The 12,284-nt window shown below is 40.2% G+C and overlaps 1 protein-coding gene across 2 annotated transcripts in view; it reads left to right on the plus strand.

Moving 5' to 3' along the window:
* Nucleotides 1–11,609, plus strand: part of LOC138006074 (gamma-aminobutyric acid type B receptor subunit 1-like) — a 29,006-nt gene extending 17,397 nt beyond the window's left edge. Inside the window, exons 10-17 of one of the 2 annotated variants that reach the window (XM_068852248.1) lie at nt 1,904–2,005; nt 2,335–2,485; nt 3,843–3,975; nt 4,164–4,271; nt 5,357–5,485; nt 7,866–8,204; nt 8,897–8,941; nt 9,481–11,609. In XM_068852248.1, coding sequence (XP_068708349.1) covers nt 1,904–2,005; nt 2,335–2,485; nt 3,843–3,975; nt 4,164–4,271; nt 5,357–5,485; nt 7,866–8,204; nt 8,897–8,941; nt 9,481–9,756 — 1,283 coding nt within the window. In that variant the 3' untranslated portion in view covers nt 9,757–11,609. The remainder of the gene's footprint in view (nt 1–1,903; nt 2,006–2,334; nt 2,486–3,842; nt 3,976–4,163; nt 4,272–5,356; nt 5,486–7,865; nt 8,205–8,896; nt 8,942–9,480) is intronic. The other variant, XM_068852243.1, reaches the window with a different exon arrangement.
* The last annotated feature ends 675 nt before the right edge of the window (nt 11,610–12,284 follow it).

The following is a 12,284-nucleotide window of genomic DNA, read 5'->3' on the forward strand; positions in this document are numbered from 1 at the left end:
ACGGCCTTCCGGATGACTTCACTAAACGGCGTCAGAATGGCTCGAAACTCGCCAAAAGAGACAAGTTGGTCACACATTTGAGGTAGGAAAACTTTATTTCAAATGAGATAGTTAGTTACACAATTTTTTTACGATCGGTGATTTTCCCATACAATTCTTTATATACACAAACTGTCGCATACACCACGTATTTTCAGCTTGGGGAGCCTGTGTTCTTCTCAACATCGCGAAGGTGTTCACGGAATCGGTCGCCTAGTCGTCTACCTGTCTCGCCAATGTATAATTTATTACATAATACAGGTTATGCAATAAATGACATTTGCGGAGATACGTGTGAAACGATCGGTAATCTTAACAGATCGCTTAGGTCCCGATATTTTGCTAGTGTTAAGAGTGAAAGGACAAATTTTGCGTGAGCGCGCGCATTTGAAAGTGCCGGGTTTTCGTGATAGTTGTGACAGAAGGAACAATTTGGGTCTTGTTTTATTTTAATTTTTGTTAGAAAAAGGTTCGTCGGTAAAATTCTGTGCAGGAGTCTGTATTGAAAGTTTATAAGTTTAGTGCTTTTAGTGCATTTTGCTGCCAGACAATAAGCGCTTTTCCAATCCTCTCATAGCCTGTGTACAGCCGCCCGCTCCCCGAAAAAAAAAAATCGGAGAGGAGCGTCTGTGATTTATCGTCAGTAATCGTGTTCCGGAATAATTTTGCACACATTAAGTGATCTACGCTGACCAAAATTTGCCTGGCTCATATTTTGTTGGAGCTAAATTCTCAAAATGGTGGTCAATGAGGTAGATTTCAAACGTGCATTGAAGAGCGTCTCCGATAGTTTTAAGATACCTTGGCTTCATAGCATAGAAGCACTCTTTAAAGGAAAGGATGTATTTGCAAGCCTTCCAACCGGGTACGGCTTTGATCTTCAGACCAGCACAGATCGTTGCCGATGAGCTGTTATTTTCCTCGATGTGTTCACATCTCAAATCTTCCAGGGCATTACGCTTTCTAGATTGTGCTTGAGAATGGCTAGGCTAGTCCGAGCAAGGCGTTGGGATTACATTGACTGGTACGGAATAGCGGGAGACGTTTTCCAGTGGACAATCTTTTGAATAGCGCTATATTCACCTCGTGAAGAGCGCTTTCGTTTCTTTTGCTCTGACAACAATTCCTACAAACGTACGTCGACTCAATCAAAAAGATTTTTATTCGTATTTTGTACAGTGCTCAAAGTACACACGAACTCATCGGAAAATCTTTCACGGTGGTTCTCACGGTGTTGATGTGGAGAAATAAAAATAAAATCCAATCAAAACGCGTTGTTTCAATGATGTAATGATCGATAGGTAATAACCAATCAAATCATTTTCCCCACATTCCAGGAAAAATCACGTGGTATGGAACACGATTAGTGTTCCTCTTCGAGTCGGAGAACGGGCGGCTGTACACAGGCTAGTTGCCCTGCTGGTTGAATCGACATTGTTTTAAACCTTTAGCACAGAACACCCACTGCAAATTGTGAAAATCCTTTTGACAAAGTAAAATCCGCCATTTATTGTCCCTTTCACTCCCAATATCTGAATGTTAATTCTCCTTACTGATACTTATGTCAGTTTAGAGAATTTGATGATGGCGGTAAAACGTTTAAAACTGTTATGCCTCTTTGACCAGGTACCTCACATAGTATGACATACTTGCATGAGATTTTGCGCCGGCATCATGCAAACGAATACGGAGATATAACAGATACCCGGAAAGAACTCTTACCAGAACACGGCGAAATTCGTGCCATTATCACCTAATCACCAATTCGGTCAACAAGCTTCTCAGCGGAAATTTATTGCGGGAAAAAGTTGTCAAATTACTAAAAATTGTCTGACATTAAATTTTCTTTGCTATTTCTTTGCAGACGGTGGAAAAAAACTGGTGGACGTTGGAAGACATCAGAGCAGAAACAGTGGAGGAGGACTTATAAATATTTTTAACGGCAGCGAAAAGACCTTATGGAAAGGTAAGGAATATAAATGACTACCCAAACTCTATGCTCGATAGCAAAAACCTTGAATTTAAGGTACATTGTATTTTTGCACTCACCTTATTTTTTCTGTCAATTCACCTTTGCCGTATTTTGGGCCTTACCCTACTGTGCAACCTGCAATTTTTGTCGAACTCATTCTATCAGTCTTTGCTAACCTCGTTTTCAGTGGTGGGGTCTTGTTCTCGACTTGTTGGACAATTTAAGATCCGCTGTTTCCAGTTGGGGGATTGGGACAAGCTGGTGCATCGCTTTTTTCTCACTTCTAAATAGCTAAGCCGTTTTTAAATGTGTTTTCTACTTAGATAATCGCGTACCATCGGATCACACAGAAATAAAGACGAAAATGTCCGATATCCCTGACTACCTTTTCGTGGTATTCTCAGCAGCAGCGAGCTTTGGCATTGTCATGGGGATTGTTTTTCTGGTGTTTAACCGATACTATCGCAAATTCAAGTGAGTTTTCACATTTATAAATCCTTGGTTTATTAAGTGATATAATAATAATCATGATCATCATCACTTCATTTAAGTCTCAAGGTTATTTAGCCGAGCAGGAGTGCTCTACTAATTGGGAAGACTACAAATCAACTAAAATCAGAACAAATCAAATCAAATGCTGGGTTTTGAGGAGAGGGGAAGACCTCTCGGAGCAGAGTAGAGAAACAACAAACTATATTTACAATATTAGCGGCAGTGTTAATATATTTTATTCACAATCTCTTAGCTTCACTTCGAGTTTGCAAAAGTTGTAAACTATATATAAAAAACATGCAAATTTGAACTGCGGAAAAAAGCATGTGAACATTTTTACATTATCGCTGATAGAAAGCAGTAACAAAAAGAAAGAAGGAAAGAAAGAAAGAAAGAAAACCCCGAAAAGTCAGGCTTAAATGGAATTTGGGTTTTTTAAATTTCGTTTTAAATGTCTTAATTAAGGTTTTTTTCCCTTTTTACAAATTCAATTATCTCCAACTGCAAGTGAACACAGCTTTCTTCGTAAAAGCAAAGCGCAATTTATAGGTTGATTTTCGCTCTTACATAATCTCTTTTATAAAGTCCCAAGTTTGCGTAGCACAATTGCTTTGATAATTGGGGGACTGACTATAGATCAAATTACATCTGATCGAAGGGGGCCAAATAGAATGGTATTGTTTGATGAAATATGGAAATTAGCGGAGTCCCCGGAGAGAAACTTCTCGAGCAGAGAAGGTAAGAAACCAATTTAGTCTACGAGTGAAGGCCATTCCATGAATCAAAGGCGATGGCAAACCCTGCTCTTAAGGACGTTCGCGCGAAAATCTTCCGGCATTTAAATTTGTTTCATTTCTCGCCTGAAGTTAGGTCATAAATTACTTATTCCAAAAAAAAAAAAACCTGGAGGGTCACCGACTTTGTTTCTTAGAAAAAGGCAAGGGAGAAATGCCCTAATTTCAAAACATGCCTTTATTTTATACTAAGAAGTTCGTAACGTAGTAAAAACATTTTTAGAAACCAACCCCATTAAATTTACGCAACGTTGCTGACTATTAAAAACTACCTTCCTCGAGTTTTCAAAACTTTTAACCACTACTCGATTAGCAGCCTCTCGGTCCTTTCTCTTTAACGTTCAAATAAATGTGCCATTCTTTAGCCGACCTAAAAATTTTACCCCGGCGTTTTTGTCGCCATATGATTTTAACTAATGCCTGAAGTAATGCGTGACATATTACAGTCGCGTTACCAGCGCAGTAAAAGTTACGCACAAACAATTAGCGCGAACGTTCTTAAGGTTGATTTTTTGCTCTACAGACAGGTTTGTCTTGTTCAACAGGTTCATTAAGTTATCTGCACCGTTGTTTAACGATATCATGGTGCTGGGATGCATCGCCTGCTTAGCTACAGTGTTTTTGTTCGGGATGCGAGTGTTCGAAGATCCCAAGAAAACTTTCCCGCTTGTTTGTAAGGTAACTGTAATTTTTTTTTTGTGTATCGCTGTTTTTCTTTAAGGCAATTGCACCTTTTGTATTCCACCATATTGTTGGAAATACATATTCCTGAAATAGTTTAGTGCATCCATATTACTCGTATGGTGAAAAATATGGAAGGAGATTTGTTTTTTTCACAGCATATATTGGATCCCTTTTCTTTGCAGACCCGCGCATGGATCTTGAACATAGGTTTTTCATTGGCGTTTGGTGCTATGTTCATTAAGACGTGGAGAATTTATAAGATTTGCACGAACAAGCGTCCTAAAGTGCGGGTAATTACTTCTCTCATTGTTCAGAAGGACAGGTTCCCTGCTGCAGAGGTCTTCTTTTTTTTCCCGTTCGCTGGATTGACCATTGCGGGAAAAAGACCTCTGCCATGGGTCGAAACTGAACGGCGCTGTTCAAAACACATGCCCCATGATATGTCTGCTGACTGTAAGGATTCGGTCGCTAAGTAACCACCGCGCATGCTCAACACGGTGACTTTCGACCCATGGCAGAGGTCTCTTTTCCCATACTCGTCAGCATAGTGAACGCAAAAGAAAATAGACCCCTGCTAGCAGGAAAATGACAAGAAGCAAGTAGACAGAAAGCATATATTTTTCTTACATACGCATACGCTTAGAATCAGGAAAAAGATAGCGGAAAATGGGAGAAATCATGGGGAACTACGTATTAATGTCTACCGTTATGCTCTTAAATATGCTAAAAGCACAATAAATAGTCTGGACATAGTGCCAGGTAAAGACTTTCGTAAAAGTTTTCAATGACTTTATCCTTGAAGGAAAAAAGTATTTCGTTTCGATCGACAAGCAAACTGATATGATGAGTAAGCAACCCAATGTGCTGCAATGTGTCTGTAAGAAATGAGCTGATTGCTTTCCTGCCTTGTTTAATAAAATTCAGAAGGAATTAGGCATTACTGTCCATTGCGATCAACATTCACCTTTCTGATTTGATGATGTTCATAGTTAAATTTTATTTACCCTCTGATTTTAGAGTAGGTTATATCTTTGAGCATTTACCCTCCCGACCATGACACACCACAGAAGACAGACTACATCACCGGGAACTACATGTGTTGGTTCTTTTACGTCCCCTACGGTTTATCGTCCTTATCCGAGAAGACTTGAAAGTCTAACCATTTGCACTGGTCATTACAAAGGCAGCAGTTTCTCCTCGGTTATTTAAAGACCCTGAGTGTTGGTCCGGCCGGAGTTAAACTCACGATCTCCCGCATGGCGGCAGCCCGGTGCTCAACCAACTGAGCCACCGGTGCGCGGTTTATTGCTAAATGGAATATTTTCGATTCATCGATTCTCCCTTTTTAACATAAAGTACTTTTGAAATCCTTTAGCTGGGACCTTTATCTGATTGGTCGATGCTTGCCATGGTGGGTGGAATTGTTTTGATTGACGTTGTAACCTTGTTGGCATGGGAACTTGCTGATCCGCTACAACACAATCAAACCACAATAAGAACAGAGGTAGGATGTAACTTGTGTTTTGTTAGTTGACGCAAAAAAAATACAGCAAAAGTAATGAAGCAAACACGTCCGATCGACTAGCCTGCGTAGCAAGCGTTTCCGTGCGGGGAACATGGAAGATTTTTTTATGTTTTTACCGCGCGAAAAAGGGGGGAAACGCCTGCAGACAAACTCGTGCATTCGAAAAAGAACCGCCCACTTGACCTGTCATGCCTGAATGCGCAAAACAGGATTTGATGCTGTCATCGGCTGTCTTAAATTGACCAATTAAATGTTTGGTCTCCGTAGCGGAAATGAACTTAAACACAGGTAAAGCGGGAAAATCTCAGTGAATCTGAGCGACCCAGGCTGGTTGAATTTCAACGAAAAATCTTTTAATCCGTCGAAAAGAGGTCTGCCTAAAAAATTGGATTTGAGGTGGTAAAATGTCAAAAGTATTCAAGTCGTATTTGAAACCTTGTGCATGCAAGATTCGAAATCATGGATCACTGTATAGTATTCGTGTGCCCAGGAATCAATACAAAGTAAAATTAGCAAGTCAACTCCACTAAAGAGGGTTTGCTGGACACGCCTAAGGGAAGAAGTCCGATCCCTAAATCGGCGCGAGTGTTTTCTCCAGTGACAAAAACAAAGAACGGAAAATCTTCTCGGAAAAGGAAAATAATGATAATCTTGACCAATTTTAAAAAAAAGGTGCTCTTACCTAAGGCGACTTCCAGTCAACTATGAAGCCATATACAAAAATTTGGTTTTATCAACGGAGTTGATATTGTAAATTGGCCACCGTACAGAGATTCTAAAAGCCAGCCGTAAATTCCCCGCGACGATAAGATTTTAATGATTGGTAAGGCAAGTTTGTGATTATAACTTGTGGCAGCTAATGCTGTGAGCAAAAATTCCTCACAATGAAATGTCAGAGTACCTGAAATTCGAAAGCATGTTGTTGTCTGACAATCCCGCCGAAATCACTGTATATGTTTTAAAACACAATACTCTTAGAGAAAGTGCGAATTTTCTGTTCCGTGGTGTATGACTTTGTTCTTACCGCATGTGGTATTACATTCTTGATGTTAAATTTAAAGGAACAGCTACGAATACAAATAGTAGCGCACTTGCTTTTGCAATATCCCAAAGCGTCGGCATTACACGACAGGATTTCAACAGCATTGTTCCACAGCGGTGCAAAATACAAGGACCTCGTAAGATTAAATCCTTTAGGAGTCTGTTTACGAGCCAGCCGAAACCCCATTGAATTGATCGTTCGCAATACCTTTCAGCGGACAACACAGTCGTGAATTCTTTGGTAAGTGCTAAAACTGGAAAGATCGCAATTTTCCTAAATCCTGAGGGGAACAAAGCAAATAGAGTTCTTGTGAAGAGCTATTTCACAGACGACTTTTGTTCTTGTCGCAACTCATGACTAAATCCCCGTTAGAAGAGAAAATTTAAAGGTTTGGGTTTTAACTTGCTTTGATCACGTCTTCCCCTTTAGCCATGTCAGACCTTTGCTCGACAATTGTCAATAATATGCGACTTAGCCAAGCCAATTATAATTACGAGCTCCGTTTGTGTGCGAACGGGAGTTTTTCAAAATCGAGGGGTTTATCCGCAAGTGTTTCCTTCTCCTCTCTTCCCGCCCTCCAATTTTGCTTTGTTTGCCCTATTGCCACGAACTGACTGAGTCAATCACTTACCCATCCACCCAGGGACCTACTCAGTCACTTACGGACTCAAATAGAAATGAATGTTGTGGTTGGAGGAGAATTTTGTAATGAATGCTGACTCGTCCTCATTGGTTTTTTTTCTTGTGCATTTTGACCCTGAAAGATCGAAAGGATCACAGGTAGCCGAAGCTCGATATATGTGTATCTGTACTATAAAGGGTTTTTCTCAAAATTCAAAAAGAATATTTACGATTTAAAATTTTATAAAAAGCTTACCTTTCTTCAGTCTTGTGTTTCTTTGTCTCTGGTATGGTTTCTGGGTCGATTAATCGACTCATAAACTGTATCAGAGGCAAAGAAACACAAGACTGAAGCAAGATAAGCTATTTTTTTATTTTAAATGGTAAATATATTTTTTGGAAATTTGAGAAAAACTTGTATTTCTACTCTTGCATAACATAGCACAGTACAGATACACATATATCGAGCTTGGGCTACCTGTGAAAGGATAGGTTCCAAATCAAAGAACATAATTTCTCAATTACTGACCAGGCTACGTCTGACACACTAACTGATTGACTTACTGTCTCACTGAAAGAGCCAATGACTAGCTAACTGGCTGACTGATCGACCGAATATATATATTTTTTTTGTGGTTGGAGGAGAATCTTGAAATGAGTGTCGACTTGTGCCAATTCTTACGCATTTTGTTGCAGCGAAATCCAAATAACCCGTTCGAGATCATGAAACATAAACTGAATATCTGCAAGGCAACTAAGTTAACGCTGTGGTTGACTCTGATCTTTGTGTACAAAGGAATACTATTGCTTTATGGCCTGTTTCTCGCTTACGAGACAAGGAATGTCGTTTACGCCCACCTGAACGACTCGCGTGTCATTGGTATTTGTGTGTACAACGTGGTTGTCTTATCCACGATTGGTGCTTTCTTATCCGTCATTTTGGATGATACGCAATACAAAGAATTGTACGCTGTGCTCAGCTTGTGCATAATATTCCCTGCTACGACAACGATATCTTTAATCTTTTTGCCAAAGGTAAGAACACACAAATCTAACTAGGAGGGGTACGTTTTTTTCAAACGTTGACCAAGTAGCACTTATATTTCAACAGAAATGTCTCCCACTTAGAGTCAGTAATAATAAACGAGTGAGAAATGATCCTCTCGCTAATTGGGAACATGGTTCCAAATAATCTCATTAGCTCATAGCTTGCCTTTGAGGAAAGAGGAAAACCGGAGCACCCGGAGAAAAGCCTCCCGGAGCAGAGTAGAGAACCAACAAACTCGACCCTCATGTGACGCCAAGTCTGGGAATCGAGCTCGGGCCACGTTGGTGGGAGGCGAGTGCTCTCACCATTGCGCTATCTCTGCTCTATAAACATTAGATCGGAGTATACCTTTGAGTGCTATTCCTGTAATACATCATAGAGTTAGCCCTGGAAAGGGAAATGGCCTACACAAGGTCAGAGAAAAACTCTGACCAAGGTGGGAATTAGAATCAATTCTCAGAAGGAATCAGTTCCCACCCTGGTCCAGCTCAAGTTGAGCAAGGAAAACAGTTTAAACCACGCCCGCCTTCAAAAAAGCGATAGTGGCTACTACCAATGCCTTTATCACTGTTTAACTTTTTTAAAATTTATATAAAGAGGATAGTACTAGTGTTCCTTGGGTTTAGAGCCAGGCCACATTGGTTGGAGGCAAGTGCACTCTTATTACTTCTTATTGCAGTTTCCCCGGGTAACACAGAACATCGGTAATTCAGTGGAAACAGAGGTAAAAAACCAAGCATTCTGATTGGTCAATGATCAAAGAACGTCACAGATAGCCAACCAAATGCGGGCCCTGGATGGCGTAATTTTCAAATGATTGCGTGACGCGTGCGTTGCTTCTGCTTATTTAAGACAAAGTCATCTCGAGATTTTTCCACGAATATTATTAATAAGGAATCACAGGATTTTTCTCGTACAATTTGGAATGAATAAGCACTCGTAATTTCTTTTTCAAAAACTTCGCCCTATGGGCTCGTTAAATTTTGTTCGTCTTTGAAATAATGTACTCTTGGCGGTGCTTATTTATTCCAAATTGCACTCGAAATCATGTGATTACCTACACTAATGGTCTGATAAATTTTTGCCTGTTGAAAAAGTTGATCAACCAACCTGCCTGAAACAGTCTTTATTTTAATGCACACAAAAGAAATCAGGCTCTTCAACTAAGCGGCTTAATTGCTTGATCCCCACAGAGTGCTACAATTCTGAATTTAAACTGGTCAAAAAACTAATTAATTTTGAATTAATTGTTTTTTTTTTCAGTTGGTGCATCGTTTAAAGGCGGATTCTCTAGATGACGAGACTGGTGAAACAACCATGGGAGCATCCATTGATATTCCAACTATAGTTACCTTTCAAGGAACTGACATCGAAAAAGAGAAATTTATAGATACCTCTCCCACGAACACTGATGGCTCTTTCACGAATACACTCTGTGTTTCCCAAAACGGTGGCTGTACGGGCAACGTCTCTTTGACTCCTCTGCCAATACAGCCAGTGAATCCGAAAGATATTCCATGCAAACCACTAGAAGATTGAAGCAATTAACGTTTAAATTCTTGTAGTTTTGGTATTTCCAAAAGAAAGCCCTTACATTTTCCACAATAGGCCAGCTTACCGTACACCTGGAAATGAAGTGTATATCCGACCCGACTTTGCGCTCTTCATAAAATGTAAGAGTCAATCAACGTATCACAATGAAAGACAGATGTTTCAAGAAGAGTATATTTGCCCTTGCTGGAGCCGTTCAATCCAAATTGCAAATGTTGGTGAAGATGATTAGAAATATAACAATGGGCTTGGCTGCAAGAAATATTGGTCGAAGGGTGAGGCAATTGGCGTGTAGCGGCTAGAAGTGTTGCTGATGAGGGAGACAAAATGACCACCTATCACGAAATGTTCAACAGTTACTCGTGATCACGTGACCCGCGTAATTCACCACCTCTGAGATCATTCGATCTCTTTTTGAGAACGAGTTCACTTTGATAGCAATCAGCCATTTCCGAGTTTATGTCTGCCTTCTCTTTAAAGCGAGTGATGGTAATTAGTTTTACTTTTAACATGAATGAAGACTACTTTTCATAAGAACAACTTCGCACTTGGACTCGCTTTGAAGAGGAGGCAGGCACGAACTCCGAAATGGCCTATAGAGTGTTTTCCCTCACGTGATCAGTACCCTTGTTTTTCCACCGAAACAAAAGAAAACGTTTGCATGATAATAGAGCTCGATTCCCGGAGGATAAGTTGGGTACGCTAACTTGGCCACACGCCGTGAAAACACTCTATTAGTTCTTATAACAGGGCTTATTTCCTGAACGAAACTAAAGTGTTCGATCATGGACTTATGGTAGAAAACGATCTGAAAGGGAATAGCTCTTTTTGGTCATACCAAGCCGCCTGGAACGAGGACCCTAAGATCATGTTTGTAAGCCAATATCGGTCTTCACCGTGGAAAGGGGGTGGGGAGGGTCATATATCCTTGTGTCATAAAAAGCGGCAAAAAACTTTTGGAAATAACCAGATAAGATTAATTGCTAGTGTTATACGAAAATGTTACAACTTGAGCATAGCCTTAATCTCTGAAGTGTCTCAATAAATCAACAATATTAATATCGAGAACAAAAGTAGTTTCAAAAGCCTCTACAACCCAACAGAGCTAGAAACAAGAAACTTACACCACAAGTCGTTACGTTGTTCGTCCTCTGCAACGGATATGAAAATATGCACTGGGGGTTGCCTCTGCATATAAGCCTAATATAGACGAGGGGATGTGGCTTAAAAAAAACCCTCTGGGATTCTAAAGTACCCGAGGAAATAACAGAGACTATGGGAGCGTTTAGGATTTGTGAGTTTTAGGGGTCAGAATTCGGTTACCCTTAACGCCTGCGACCAAATGACGTTGTGTAATCTCATGGAAGGCGTTTTGAGGGGAACACGTGCTGCTTTTGCGCACGTCTTCGCGAACTGGACGGACATTCACATCCCGAGGAAACGACTAGACGTTTTCTTCCTTGTAAAGATTTCTTTAAATGACTTGTTACACTGTATTCACCATGTTACTATATAATATGCCATTTGTAGGCGGTGCTGACCAAATTCAAGTGATAGCTGCGTTGTTGATAGCGCTAAAAAGATGTAAGATTGAAAATATTGACAAGTTGCAGCGAATGGTTTTTAACTTGCCCAAATCCTTACCTCTTGCATATTTACTCAGGAGAAAAACTAGAGGTAATTTTTTTTTTGCAAAGCAACGGCAAGTTGAGCCATAGCTGCATAAAGCGTTATTTAAAAATTAAAGTAAAGTTACGGTACTTAAAATAATGTACAATTGCAAGATAGACATCGTATAAAGAACGAATGTGTACTTTAGTTAGGGATTAAACTTGATTAGTTCATGATTTCAACGTTCCTTTTTCTTCAGTATTCAACAACATTTATTTTGCAGACAGACCCGATGGGCATGAACGGCCAGTGGAGGGCTTTAGCAGGCAGCACGGAACAACGGAGCTTAATATGAACTATTCGAACTATTTACGAGGGATTTACTTGTATAAATCCGTGACGGGAGGGATTATTCAATATTAATTCCAACGATTAACTTTCCCTGGTCCCATCCAATAGCCTTCCTCGCAGTCGTTTTTAGTTAGTGGCATTTCATCTCTTCCCTACAAACACCTACTTACCCGAAAAAACATTCGTTTCCCACAGTTTGACCTTGGGATCACAACAGAGTCACGGATGAAGCCGCTTGAAGGCCAAAACACGCCATTTTCTCATTATTAATTTTGGGGGTAGGAGTGGCGTCAATTTTCCATTCCGACTATCTCCGAGTCCTAGCTCTTGCGAGTTTCCAATAGCTCAGTGGTAGAGCATCCGAATTAGTAATCGGAAGGTCGTTGCTTTGTCTCCTGAGTCAGAATCGAAGAATAAATCTCCAAAGTAGACGGTGCCAGCTTTCTCCGGCTGTCAGAATCGAAGAATAAATCTCCAAAGTAGACGGTGCCAGCTTTCTCCGGCAGTTTGGTTAACCAGTTGTTGTTCAACTTCTTTAGAGACATTTAAACAAA

Source organism: Montipora foliosa, chromosome 1 (assembly GCF_036669935.1).
Source record: "Montipora foliosa isolate CH-2021 chromosome 1, ASM3666993v2, whole genome shotgun sequence".
Lineage (NCBI taxonomy): Eukaryota > Metazoa > Cnidaria > Anthozoa > Scleractinia > Acroporidae > Montipora > Montipora foliosa.